Consider the following 14,494-nt stretch of genomic DNA (forward strand, 5'->3'; position numbering starts at 1 on the left):
AGTTAGAAGCCTCCCCGCCCCCCTCCCCGTTCTACTCTCTCTATCTCTCATCGTTGATGCCTGGAGTTAGATCCCTGCAGAGGCCACTTCAAAAGGTATTGGGGGGAATTCAACCCTCCCTGAAGGGATTTTTTTACTTCTTGGATTTTTCTGCAGACACAGGAAGTCTACTGACTATGTAGGAAAAGCTGTTGGGGGAGAGTGAGCCCTCGGTTGGCAGAAATAAGTATCCGCACAACCTGCCCCCTGTTGGTAGATATATAGATTTTGAAGCCTGCATGTGTCACAGTATGCACCGCACATCACCACATGTCCTATAAACATACACACACCCCAAACACATTCAGTAACCAATAACAATTGAATTTTTCATAAAATTATAAAAGTTACACCAAAAAAAAAAAGAAATTTAACTTAACTTATTAATGACACTAAGCTAGGGTAACTTTTGTACCTTGGACCATGTTAACTATGGGGGGTACAAAGCTACCCCAGCGGGAAAATCTGATAGAGCAAGGTAAAGAAAACCATTAAATAGTAACTAATTTTCATTTAGGGATATCATGAAACCTTAAAGGACAAAGCGATAAGAGATACTAACTCACTCTTGAGTTTTTGCAAAGGAAATGCACTTGGGAAGGCATACTCCTGGTGTCCAGGACAAGGTTTAAATTATGAACTTAAAGAAAACACCAAAAATATTTTAAGATTCCAATGTGTTATCCTACAGGACTGGATCCAGACTCAGTTTTCCAATGGCAGAATGGAACTGTCCTTTCTCCCTCCTCCCATAGCAGCCCACTGATCTCCATGAAATGATATGCCTAGATGACAGGGGACCTTAAGGAATGACATGAGGAAGGTCTACAGCAGGAAGGGGGAAATCAGCAGAAATTGCCAAATTAGGCTGGATACAACCTATAATTACAGCTGTAGAAACCCCAGCTGTTAACAAGATAACTCTAGAATGCCAGATTACCAGCAGTATGTTTTTTAAGTAAAGGAGAACCAGTTAAAAGTTAAAAATATGTTATGGAAGGGCTGAAAAAGAGTGACTATGCAAAAACAAGCATTTTCAGGAAGTACCTGCATCTTTCAGGAGAATCCTCTCGGTCTTTCCTTCGGAACTTGCTGATGGTGTCATCAATTGTGCTTCCAATCTTGTCACTCAGCTCACCTAGTTTATCACTGAAGGGAAACCCAGTTTTGCTTTTATCCCATTCTTCATCCCACTTTGACTTAGGCTCAGCATCATATCTTTCACCTATATAAGATGCAGATTGTAGAGTTTGGAGGAGAGGAGAAAAATAATGATTAATTCTGAACGACTACCAATTTTTGTTAACAATTTTGTCTCTACTACAGGTCTTCTATAGTTTTTAAAGCAAACTGAAAGGACTTTTCTGGTGCTTGATCAATGCTATCACAGCAAGACATGCCATGGCGATAATTATCATTACTTGACATTCAAAATATAATGCTTTATGATACATTTTGATGCACAGCATAGCATATCATAATATAGGCAGGCAATGGAGGAACAGTACAATCTCAATAGCAAAAACATTAGTAACATGAGAAATAATAATATAATCTGATATGCCACTCCCAACCATGATGCTGTAAGAAACAGGAAGCCATTCAGAGATCTGCATGTTTTGAAAGCTCATGAATACCAAAGGAGGCTCTACCAAACTGTGTAAGACAAGTGTGAAAACAGATGGTAATATTTCTAGTCCCAATTACCAACTTAAGAAGCTCTTCAAAAACCATTAAGGAAAATGCTATAATTTATCCCCTCATCAGCTAGTTAGGGCTCCTTAATTCCTCAACTTGCTATCACCACCCCAAATTAGCCATAAAAATAAAAGTTGTTTCACAAATGCAGAGAATCAAGAACTACAAAAGGCTGCAGACCACAAACAGAAGGTGCTGGGTTTAAATATCTTGTTAATTGCTCTGGTCTAAATTTCAGACTCGACTGTGTGTCTGAACATAGAGTAATTTGCACTAATTTAGGCATCTGAGGTTATTATTTTTAAGCTATCACAAGAAACAATTTACATTTGAGGTTTAAACCCTTACAATAAGAATTACAAGCCTTTCTAAAGAAACTGATGCTTCTGGTTGCCAAAATCTTTAAACCTGATAAACCTTTTTGTTCCATCTGGTATGCTATCACTGATTCCTTCTTCCTGCCCTTTATTTAATTGTTGTTTTTATATGTGTGTATTTTATTGCAACTTGGTTTTGTCTGAATGATTTTGTTGAGTTTTAATGGCTTATAAAATGTGTTTTATTATGTAGATTTTTAATCTGTTAGCCAACTTGAGGGGACCTGATGAGGGCAGAAAGGTGGGGTATAAATTTTATAAATAAACTCTGCAAAAAGTCAGACTTTTCCATAGGAACGTGTGTGGCCAGAACATGTAATCAGGTTGTACTAACATGACAAGTCTGCGTGGGAGATTAATAGGCAAGTCTCAGTGAGAGCAAGAGAGAACCCTAGAATCAAAGCATCTTGAAAAACAACACACAAATTAAGCTTAATTGCAAGTTCAGTATCAGCACACTATACATAATCCTTTTCAGGACAGGAGCTAGCATAGCTTCATAAAAGTACACTATCTTTAATCTTAACGGCTTTAAATGACAGTCAGTCACAAAGGGGGGATGAGCGCTATCCAGTGAGGAAGCGGAAAACATGATAATGGGTGACTGCAATTGACCTCACATTAACTGGGTAAAATGTGTGCTCAAAATCATGTCATAAAGATGAGGTTTTTGGATATCATAAATGGCTGTGCAGTGGAGAACTTGGGTCACAGAGCTGGCTACAGGATTAGCAACCCTCAGCTTGGTTCAAAGTGGAGTTTGAAACCTGGTGTGAGATGCAGATAAAGTTGCACTGGATGAGAATAGTGACCACAATTTCAGGAGAAAGTTGCCCTACATGGATTTTAAAAACAGAAAATTTTATGAAACTGAGAGGACTAGTCTGAAGAAAGCTGAAAGGAAGGTGTTTATAAAATTATATACATGGTGGAGAAAGTGAATAGACAGCCTCTCTGTCTTCCTTTCCTGATACACTGCAACTAAGAGGCATCCAATGAAGTTGATGGGTAATAAATTCAGACTAGACCAAAGGAATCATCATGGAATCAATAAATTGGAAGGCACATAAAGACTATCCAGTCCGACTCCCTGCATCAATCAGGATCCCCCAAAGTACCTCTGACAAATAATCATCCAATCTCTGCTTAAACACCTCCAAGGAGGGAGAACCCACAACACCCCTGGGCAACCGATTCCACCACTGAACTGCCTTCATGGTTAAAAAGGTTTTCCTAAAACCTGCTGCTATCTTCCCACCCGTAATTTAAACCCATTAGTATGACTCCTATCCTCCACTACCAGCTGAAACAGTGCCCCACCCTCTTCTAAATGACAACCCTTCAAATACTTAAAAGGGGTGATCATATCCCCCGCTCAACCTCGTCTCCAGACTGAACATTTACAGTTCCTGCAGCCTTTCTTCGTAAGGCTTTGTCTTCAAACCCCTAACCATCCTCATCCTTGTCCTCTACACCCACACTGTAACATCATCTTGTGATTTTTCCTGGTGATCTTTCCCTTGGGATGTCCAAGAAACATTGCTTGAAACTCTTTCAAACTCTAGTGTGTCGCCATGGGCCACCGTCTCCAGGAACCACTTGTCTGACACAGTCTGGTGCCACTGCCCAGAGAAAGCTGTACTCTTGCGTCTATATCTTCCATTGTCTTGGCCTAGTTATGCTGAAGTTCCCTTCTTGGGCCCTTTAACACCTTGGCCGGATTTTCCTGTGAGGGCGAATGACCTATTGTCTCTAGACTTGTTATGCTGTTTGACTTTTGTTGTTTATCATCACGACTGAGGTCTCAAAAGGACTGTGGTCTCCTTCTAGATTACATATCCTTCTTCTTTGATGGTAGCACCTGTGACTTGTCTTTGTCTTTCACCAAGTAACGTTCCAGGCCTGCTCTGAAAAGTTTAACTCCCTTGAGAGATACCACTGCCACCTTGGCCCTTGTTGCTGGATCTGCATTCCAGAGTAGTGGTCTTGAGAATGGCCTACAGGAAAAAAACCAGGATCCTCTTTGTCTTCCTGTATCTTTGGAGTGTATATAAGCTCTAGTGCCCTGATGACCTTAGCCCACATTCCAGTATAGAGATTATGAGGAAGAGTCTAGATTGAATGACAGGCACTGCTTCCTCCTCCTGCTCTAATAGCTCACCTTTTTCTGGCACTAAATCCTCAAAATCTGTAGCAATCTCATATCACTAACAATGGGTGTGCACCCTTTGCTGTGCTCAGGAGGCCTGTATTTCTTGGAGAAGGGCTGCCCTCTGTACTGGGACCCCTGTCCCTTTTACCAGAGAGGTCAGTAGCCTAGGAAGAAGCTGCCTGTTGCCCTAGATCAGTGCATTCTTTCTCATTTCCTCTCTAAGCCAGGAGAGAAATTTGAATGGGTTTCCTCTCCTGAGGACTCAGTATTTTGGGAGGCTATATTGGTGGTCTGTGAAGGGTTCAGACTCTCTGTGCCTTGGGAGCTAGATGTTCCTGCCTTCTCAGCCATTTTAGGGGAACCTGAAAGTGAAAGTAGCCATCACTCTCCTAACAGAACCCCACAATGGAGCCCTACCCCACCCACATCAGCCGAACCCGGTGGGGAAGAAGTAGGCTGTTTATTGTTGCTCCCTTTCTTAAAGGTTGTAAATAATGACTGTAAAATGTCCCTCCTAGAGACTTGACCCATGGAGCAGAAACAATTCGTCCTTTTAAAGAACCTCCTATCCAGATACAGAGGAAAGGAGTAAAGGGCAGGGAAAAGAAAATGGGAGGGGGGTAGTCTTCTTTCTCTCTCCCCCTCCATGCCTTGCCAGTTCTCAATGGATACAGTCCTACCGTGTTTCAGCCGACCGGGTAGACTGCGCAGGAGCCGCATCCCTCCACGCCACAATCTGGAACAAGGAGGGGGGCTCCGTTCCAACGCCAAAAGGGATGGCGACAGAGTTTCCGCGCCACCCTCGGCTGCCTCTCTTGCCTTCGCTCTCCCCAGGCTCTTCACTGAGCGTCTATCCCCAAAACCTCTGCACGCCGCCACGGCTAGATGGGGGGGGGGAGCGGTTTACCGCCTCCTTCCCAGCGGGGTCCGAGGCCAAAAGGGATGGCGACAGAGTTTCCGCGCCACCCTCGGCTGCCTCTCTTGCCTTCGCTCTCCCCAGGCTCTTCACTGAGCGTCTATCCCCAAAACCTCTGCACGCCGCCACGGCTAGATGGGGGGGGGAGCGGTTTACCGCCTCCTTCCCAGCGGGGTCCGAGGCGTTCCTCTCGGTGCCGTGACTGCCTGGGGGCCTCCCAGGGCTGCCGGCACTGGATCCATTATAATTCGAGGCCCGCAGCTCTCGAATATGTTTTGGGGCTGGAAGGTAAGTATCTTCTCCCATTGCCCTCTTTTAAGTCTCTGCTTCTTCTTCTGACCTTCCTGTGTCTTCTGGGATCTTCGTGCTCTTCAGAGCACAGCCAGCACGTCCTGCTCAGAAGGCAGGGCCGGTAAGATTGGGGGTCAGAGGATAAGCCCCTCCCCTCTGGGATCAAAGTTTTCCGGCCCTGCCTACGGAAGGGGGAGTAAGGAGTCAAGGAGTAAGGAGTCAAGGACTGCCCCACTCCTGGACCACCAGAGAATTATTGCTCACCATATTTTAACTGTTTCTGGTTTTAGTTGTTTTTAGATTGTGCTAACTGGTTTTTATTGTTATATGCTTTTATGTTACCCGCTGTGAGCCTGTTTGGGAAGGGTGGGATATAAATTTTAAAAATAAAATGAAGATTATCCCTCATCTGATACATGTACATAACTTTTTTACTACCCAGATGCAAAACCTTATCTCTATTAAATTACATCGTTCATATCTGCCCATTTCTCCAATGTATCCAAGTCTGATTGTATTTTATCTCTGTCTTCTACAGTGTTCACTATCCCATCTAATTCGGTGTAATCCACAAATTTAATGAGTAGTCCCTTCACACTTTCATCTTGATTGTTGATAAAAATATTAAAAAGCACTGAGCTCAAAACCAAGCCCTGTGGCACCCCACTAGAAATTATCCTTCAATCAGATAAGGAGACATTAACTACCACTCTTTGGGTGCAATTATCCAACCAATTCCTTATCCACCTAACCATCCAATAATCTAAACTGCAGCAGTGCCATAGATGCAATGAACATGAAATTGAGCAAACTTCAGAGGACGGCGGAAGACAGGAAGGCCTGGCGTGATCTGGTCCATGGGGTCGCAAAGAGTCGGACTCGACTGTGCGACTGAACAACAACAACTTGCCAATCAAAACATCATGGGGAATCTTATCAAATGCCTTATTAAAATCCAAATATACAATATCCACACCATCCCCATGATCTAATAAACATGTCACTGGATCAAAAAAGGAAATGAGATTAGTCTGACAAGACCTATTAGGGACAAATCCAGTTTGAATACTTCTCATCACCAAGTTATCCTCTAAATTTTTACAAATCAGCTTTTAAAAAATCTACTTCAAGTTTTCCCCTGGGACAGAGGTTAAACTGATAGGCCTATAGTTTCCTGGATCCTCCTCCTCCCCTTTTTAAAAATCAGGACAATATTCGTTTTTCTCCAATCATATGGCACATCACCCATCCTTCAAGAAGCCTTGAAGGTAATGCATAACAGTTCTGCCAACTCCCCAGCTACTTCTTTAAGCACTCTTGGGTGGACACCATCCAGTCCAGGGGACTTACACCCCTCCAAAGCATCTGAATACTTCTCAATGACTTCAGCATTTATATCCTCTTGCAAACCTGAATCCTGCACACTATCCCAAAGTGGGCCACTACTCGCTGTCAAAGAAAAGACTGAGGCAAAATAGGCATTAAGCCTCTTTGCCTTCGCTTTATCCATCAGAATTTCTCCATTTTCACCCAATAGTGGACCTATCACCTCCTTCACCTTCCATTTACTCCTCACATAGAAGGGTTTTTAAAGTTATTATTGTGTGCTTTCAGCCAATCTTAGCTCATTCTGAGCTTTGGCCTCCCTAACAACCACCCTACACCATTTAGCAACCTGTAGGTACTGTTCCTTGGTAATTTATTCTTCCTTCCGTTCCCTAAACATACACCTTTATTTCCTTTGGCGCAACACAGGACCCTCTGTTCATCCACATCAGGTTCTTGGATCTCCTACCATGTTTTCTTCTGATGGGAATGGCAATAGCTTGAGCCCACAACAAACCACCTTTAAAAAGAACCTACCTTCACTTGCCCATTTCCCTTCCAACTCTCTTTCCTATGAAATCCTTCCCATTATGTTTCTACATTTACTAAAAGCAGCCCTACAGTAGGGCTGAATTCTAACAACATATGATTGCTTCCCCTGAACATGTCCACCACTTTCACCTCATCTACCAGCTCTTCTATTACTTAAAATTAAATTTAAAAGAGCTACCCTTTGAGAGAGTTATTCCACAAACAAATACAAACAAACAAATGAAGTATTTCTTCATTCAATGAGTAATTAAATTGTGGCATTTGCTGCCAGTGAAGTAGTCCTTCTATGACCAACTGAATGTTTCTGAAGGTTTCTCTTTAGTCACAAACTAAATTAATTTTCCCACCTTGTCCGGATATGCGAATATCCACTATATTTATATTGTGGTACTGAGAAATATTTGAAAACACTTACATTTATTTCTTACAACATACCCCAGAGAACCAAGCTAACATTGCAGGATACTAACTGCAATTCCCTTTCCACAACACTGTACTTACTATATCTGAATCCTCCAACACTGTCGGAAGAAACCCCAATATATTTATCTTTGTTTTTCTTTGCCTTTTTTCTTTCTTCACGAAGCCTATCATCATCCTGGGCAAATTCTACCATTTCTTTCACCTTCTGACGAATATTTATACCTTGGTCTTTGCCATTCTCATCTGTAGGAACGTACAGAAAAAGGAAGAAGTTTTGGAATACCAGTTTTAAGTATTAAGTGACTTAATGAAACTGATACAAAATGAATGCAAATGTTAAGATTATGACAGTCCAAAGCAACTGTCTATAATGAAATAATTTTACAAACAAATTCCATCTTAAACTAAGGGACAGGTTTTCAGAATTTCAATTTGTTCTCTGTTAAAAAATTGAAAACAGATTTAAACAGATTATGTCCACAAATACACTTTCCACCAATTTTAACTCATTTAAAACAAAAGTTTTCTCCTTAGTAGTTCTAGGAGCAGTTTTTTTCAAATGCTAATTGCTAGATTTCTGTGCTGCTTTAAATTTGTATTTGTATCCTGTCAGCTGGAGTGTAGTGCAAACTAAAATTTGCTTCGTTTCTCCAAGCCTCTTTCTTATTCAGAACACACACTGGCCTTGCTGCCTTTGCACTGTAAATATTATTTGGTGGGAGGGGAAAAATCCCCAGCTTCAAACAGATGTGTATGTTTTGGAGCTCTAACCTTTTCTTCCCATATGATTAAAGCTATTCCTTTACACACACCACAGGGGACCAGTCTCTAGTGCATATTTTAATATAAACCCGAACACTCATGTTGTGTTGGTTCTGTTGTTATTAGCCAGTCTTTTCTGCAAGTTCTTGTCTTCACTAATTAATACTCTAGGGTCCTACGTCTTGCATTCTGCACTCTTCACACAACCGGCAACAGTCACATTCTAATTAGAGCAGGGAAGCTTCTAAGCTGGTTCAGGTGACTGACAACTCCAACTACTGTTTTAATTTGCTTATAAGATTTTTCTATTGCTCACCTACAAAGTGGTAATTTTCCAGGGATCGCAAATCATAAATGTGTTCTCTGGCACTTGTAACAACACGCTCTGATCCATTCCTTATGAGGTAAGATAGGAGCAGCAGAGACTATAAAAATACAAAGCACCTTATGATTGCATGAACAAAAGCCATCAGTATTTTTTCCAACTGTAATAAAATTAGTAAATAGTTGCAGAATTCGTTCATACTAAATAAGCCCAACCATAAGCACGTTGTGTCTTAGAGAAACAACCTCTCACAATATACTGCGAGAATTTAAAACTGCATTTTATCACTAAGACAAAAACGTAGAACATTAAATCATAAGTAATTTGCCTGAAGAATAACTGTTCTCCAGAAGGGGGAAAAATTATGGTTAAGGCAATTTAAGAAAAAAACCTGAACTCTACAGAATGAAACAATTTTCTTTTGTGTCTCTCTTTTGGCAATTGCCTTATTCCCCAGTGTTTTTCCATTTAAAAGCAATTTTTATAGCAATTTATCTATGTAGTGTTCTGCAGGAAGTGTGTTGATGTACAAAATTCAGTATTTTCTGGTAAATGTAAGCAAACTTCAAAACAAAACTAAGTTGAAAAATATTTTAATTTTCAGAACTTCCTGAAACTTCCAAGATTCTCTTGGCCCCCCTTTTAATGTTGTCATTACTAAAGCAATCATTCTAATGTCAAGAGAAACATGTTTGTAAATTGTAACAAACTGAAAGCTGGCAGATAATTCCAAGTATCCCAAAGAACACTAAATTGTATACATGACAGCATTAAAATTAATTTACATTACAATTCAGGGAAAACAATTACTGTGACGCAAAATCTAAATCAATACCAAAAGGGTAACCTTGACTTAGAGGTAATTTTGTTGAGTACATATTTTAAACCTAAGAACAATTTCAATGCTATATGACACAGAAAGTATTGTGTAGCACACACTTCATTTCACTGGGGAAAAACAGGAAACACAAGAAAATATTTTCTCTTAAATATATTATTGTCATGTATAAAACAGGCAACTCATTCCCTTCCTTCTCTTCAGTTATGTATCAGATATTATAGAATTAATAAGAATATGCCTACTGGAAGGGAAAAAAGCACAAAGCATAAATACTTTAATGTAAATATATTTTCAGCTTCCAAATTGTTTCCAAATGGAAACATTTTTAAAAGGAAAATATGAAGAAATATTTCAGTACACCAGAGTTATCATGTCTACTTGCTTGTTGGATGACCACCTATTTGGTACTTTACACTGCAAGGAAATTAAAGTAAAGTACTCTTTTTCAGCGAAAACAAACATTTCTTGATTTTATGATACAGGCTTCTTTTCTTTAAAAGGGTGCATAAAGAACCCACTTGTTTAAAATCCAGCTGGTATTAAGCACACATAGAGAATCTGGAAATTGACAGTTTTGCATGGATTGTGTTGCTGTTAATGAAAAGATAAACTGAAATCAACTGTGATACACACAACAAAATAAACACCACTGCTTTTGTTCAGCATGTGTAATTTTTTTTAAAAAAGAAACCTTTTCAAAGCTCATAAAATCTTTTTCATAGAAACTCACAAACATACCTTATATACCCTCCTCCAGTTCTTTTTGTTATCTTTTAACATTCGTGTCCAAAGCATATTCATGAGTTCAGGAAACTGTTCATACATAAAGGTAGCCCTGAAAATTACAAACAAAACAAAACAAAACAAAACAAAAAACAGAAAAAGGAAATATCTTGAGTGTGTGGTTTTCGGTAATGGCCTGCTAGGACCAACACTTGACAGCAGATGGCACACTTGCTCTAAATTAGAGTCACTGTCCAATGAAGAATTAACATTTGTATCAAATATTTCATATACACAGTTATTCACTGGATTAGCAATGCTGATTAGTTGTATGCACTAAAAATGAAATAATGAAAACAACAAGGAGCGCCCTTATTATGTTAGGCCATCATTCCATTCACTTGGCTTTTCTGTGAAGGCCATTATATTTAAGGAGCCCAAGAAACTTTGCAAGACACAGACTCAAGGGAACCACCTATGCTATAAATTATAATGCATCATGAAAACAGTTTTTAATAAACACTTGCTTGTAGCCATCATTCCAATTTGACAGTGCGCCTTAAACTGTTACCACCTTTTTTCCTGGATCCCATCTACGTATCTTCTTCTGAGGTGATGAAGCAAGAAGAATTTACAAATATACATATGTGCGTGTGTGTGAGTCAAATTATCACTTACTTGGCAATCTCTCCCATGAGCTGCCCTGAAGGTCCCCATGGATCATCATTGGTTGCTTCTCGAACCTTAGACTCGATTTCTGAATAATTCATAACAACATTGGTGCTGCAAAGAACAGAATTAAATGCACGCACAAAGATTAGCATCAAAACTGAGAAACACATAAAAACTTAATAATGACACTAGTGGGTGCCCTAATGAGATACCTCTACAGGGTGGGAAAGAAAACATCTTTAGTGGAAAAGCTACCCTGAGGATACTCTTCAACACATTTAAGTATCTTTAAGAAGGTTTTACTATTCCATTAGCCTTCCAGAATACAGATCAGAGACCCGGGATTACATTAGACTTGGAACCAGTCCAGTAAAAATGGCTTTTGGTCACATTAAAAGTGAAACTAAACTTCTAAAGATGACAGCATTCTTAGCCACAACAACTTTGCTATAAAGTATATGTACTATACTTAAAAAGGAGCCTAGTGGTATCTTAAATGGCACTACACTTCTTCAAATGCAATACTATACTTATTGGCCATAGGATATAGAGCTTAATTCAATAAAAGGTAAATGAACTTTTTAAACCATCCTATTATGAAACCTAAACTTCCCTCACTGCAGTGGATAACAAAAAAACCTGCATAGATTGGAGACACTTAATATCAAAAGGAAATAGGTGTTCAACAAAAGACATATGGCCTCCCGCCTACTGATTCAGATAATGAAAATATTATAAGATCTATACAGTTAAGGATTGCCTGAAATAAAAGGAGAAAGGTTTTAGTATCAGCCATAATGAAGTATCTTATTGGCTACATAATATGCCTATAATGTTGTCAAATACCCCTAGGGCAGGCAAATTTATCCCCAAGGCATGTAATGATGGGAATTAATACATTTAGTCCTTAAGTTTACATACTATAAAATTGCTGGACTGGCACAAAATTGGAATATGTTTCCACATACACTTGCTACCTAGAGGATAGCAATTCTCCCCCCATCCAAGTACACTGAAAGTGTATGTGCGCATGCATGCTCTCTTCACCTTTACACACAACTATGCAGTATTTTATGCCCAGATCTTGTTATAGGCTCTGCAAACATGTATCTGTTACAGGAATGTATCAGCAAGCGAAAGAGTTTCTATGCAGCCAATATGCAGAATTATAGAAGTTTCCCAATATGAAAGAATGTACTGAAGAGGTTATTTCCTGGTTGTTCCCATCCACAGCTCTCTTCCTTGACGCAACCCTTTAGTTGGATGATTTGTACATAGAGTCTCTTGCATTCAAGCAGCTTAGGGTGCCACAGTTAACACAGAGTCCATGTTTATGCTATCCTTAACCCCTGCCCGGCTCTTCTTGGGGCAAACTGCAGTTTGTTTTGTCTACATATGTAGAGGTATACACCTCTGCTGTTGATCACTGCTCATCTTGGCTGGTCCATTACAGCTGAAAGAGGTAGAGTTAAAGACAAGTGTCCATCAAATGCTGAACGGTCAGTCCACTAAAGAAAGTTTTGCTATCTATCTTGAAGCTACAAAGCTATCCAAAACATCTAGACAAATAATTGCCAATCTCCAGATTTCTCATTCTTTCACTTCTGACTGCATGGGTGATTGTAGTTCCAGACATTTCTGGATTCATCAGTCATACTTCACTTACCCTGGTAGGCCTGGTATATGATCTACATTTAGATAATTGCAAGGTACTGATACCCAGTTGGCACTCCTACACCTCAGCAGCTTTTGGTATCATAACTCTATTTTTTACTGGCTGACATCTGGTAAGATTCTGAGGGGTAAATTGAACTTCATTTTTAGACATTTTTCACTGGTTGAGGAAAAAAGGAAAATACCGGCAAGACAAAAAAGGTGATGACATGGTCCCACAAGTTTCTCAAAGTGAGTACACGCCTGTTTTGGATGGGCTCACTCCTCTTACCCCCCACAAAATTGTAACATCCATGGTGTGATATAATTCTGAAAGTAGCCCTAATTCTAAATGCCTGGATATAGGGGAATGGCAGAAGACTATTGCTTATATGTACAGTAGCTGTGACCTAGAAAACAGGACCATCAATTCTGAGGCTCTTCCTCTACTTCACCAGCATCTCCCTAGGCCTAAGAATAGGAAAGGGGGCACAGGGTTGCAACACCCAAGTCCTTCCTCTCTATCCTGAAGCAGTGTTCCTGCAGAGTATGGCACCCCATGTCCCTCCCCTATGGCCTGAGCCATTTATCTGGGCCAGGGGTTGGAGCATCACTTCCCCCAGTATCCTTCTCCAACCCTTTCTCTCACTGCTCATTTCTGGGGAGGCCTCCAGACAGGCCTTCCTTGCCTCCACCCTTGCTGGCTGGCATAATAAGAACATAAGAACATAAGAGACACCAATGTTGGATCAGGCCAAAACTTTCTCTATCTGCTCTATCCCATGCATAATCTTATAAATCTCAATCATGTCAGCCCTCAGCCATCATTTCTCCAAGCTAAAGAGCCCCAAGCATTTTAACCTTTCTTCATGGGGAAAGTGTTCCAACCCTTTTATCATTCTAGTTGCCAAATGTTAACTAGACTCATGGTAGTAGGTGCTAAGCGATATGGAAACATTTGGTTGTGCAGTTAAATGTGTACCTTATCTTATCAATATTTCCTATTTTTGTACTTTTAGGCTGTAATTATGACAGCATATTTATTTTTAGAATTCAGATTCATAAGAACATAAGAACATAAGAGACGCCAATGTTGGATCAGGCCAAAGGCCCATTCAGTCCAACACTACACAGTAGCCAAAAATACCAGGTGCCATCAGGAGGCCCACCAGTGGGGCCAGAACATTAGAAGCCCTCCCACTGTTGACCCTCCCCCAAGCACCAAGAAGACAGAGCATCACTTGCCCCAGAGTCCCTATCTATACCTTGTGGCTAATAGCCACTGATGGACCTCTGCTCCATATGTTTATCTAATTCCCTTTTGAAGCCGTCCATGCTTGTAGCCGCCGCCACCACCTCCTGTGGCAATTAATTCATGTGTTAATAATCACTCTTTGGGTGAAGAAGTACTTCCTTTTATACGTTCTAACCCGACCGCTCAGCAATTTCATTGAGTGCCCATGAGTTCTTGTATTGTGAGAAAGGGAGAAAAGTACCTCTTTCTCTACCTGCTCTATCCCATGCATCTATATATCTAATAGCGAAGTTGCCCCCAGAGTGCGGATCGCTAAATCAGCACTCCGGGGGCAGCTGGCGGGCCGGGGGAGGTTTGTGCACACGTGGGTCAGTCCCCACGTGTGCACAAAAATTAAAAAAGTTGAAAAAAATTTCAGGGGGATATTTAAATCCCCCCGAAAGTGCAAGAGCGTCTCCTGCGCGTGCGCAGGAGACGCTCTGCGACCTA

The 14,494-nt window shown here is 40.5% G+C and overlaps 1 protein-coding gene across 2 annotated transcripts in view; it reads right to left on the reverse strand.

Annotated features, from left to right (window-relative positions):
* The window catches only part of CLINT1 (clathrin interactor 1), a 93,534-nt gene that overhangs the window by 26,663 nt on the left and 52,377 nt on the right, over positions 1-14,494 (reverse strand). For both annotated transcript variants that reach the window (XM_015419380.1, XM_015419379.1), the window contains exons 2-6: positions 11,104-11,208; positions 10,441-10,537; positions 8,853-8,961; positions 7,853-8,017; positions 1,087-1,264 (exon numbers count right to left, since the gene is read on the reverse strand). In XM_015419380.1, coding sequence (XP_015274866.1) covers positions 1,087-1,264; positions 7,853-8,017; positions 8,853-8,961; positions 10,441-10,537; positions 11,104-11,208 — 654 coding nt within the window. The remainder of the gene's footprint in view (positions 1-1,086; positions 1,265-7,852; positions 8,018-8,852; positions 8,962-10,440; positions 10,538-11,103; positions 11,209-14,494) is intronic.

Source organism: Gekko japonicus, unplaced genomic scaffold, assembly GCF_001447785.1.
Source record: "Gekko japonicus isolate JY-2015 unplaced genomic scaffold, Gekko_japonicus_V1.1 scaffold406, whole genome shotgun sequence".
NCBI lineage: Eukaryota > Metazoa > Chordata > Lepidosauria > Squamata > Gekkonidae > Gekko > Gekko japonicus.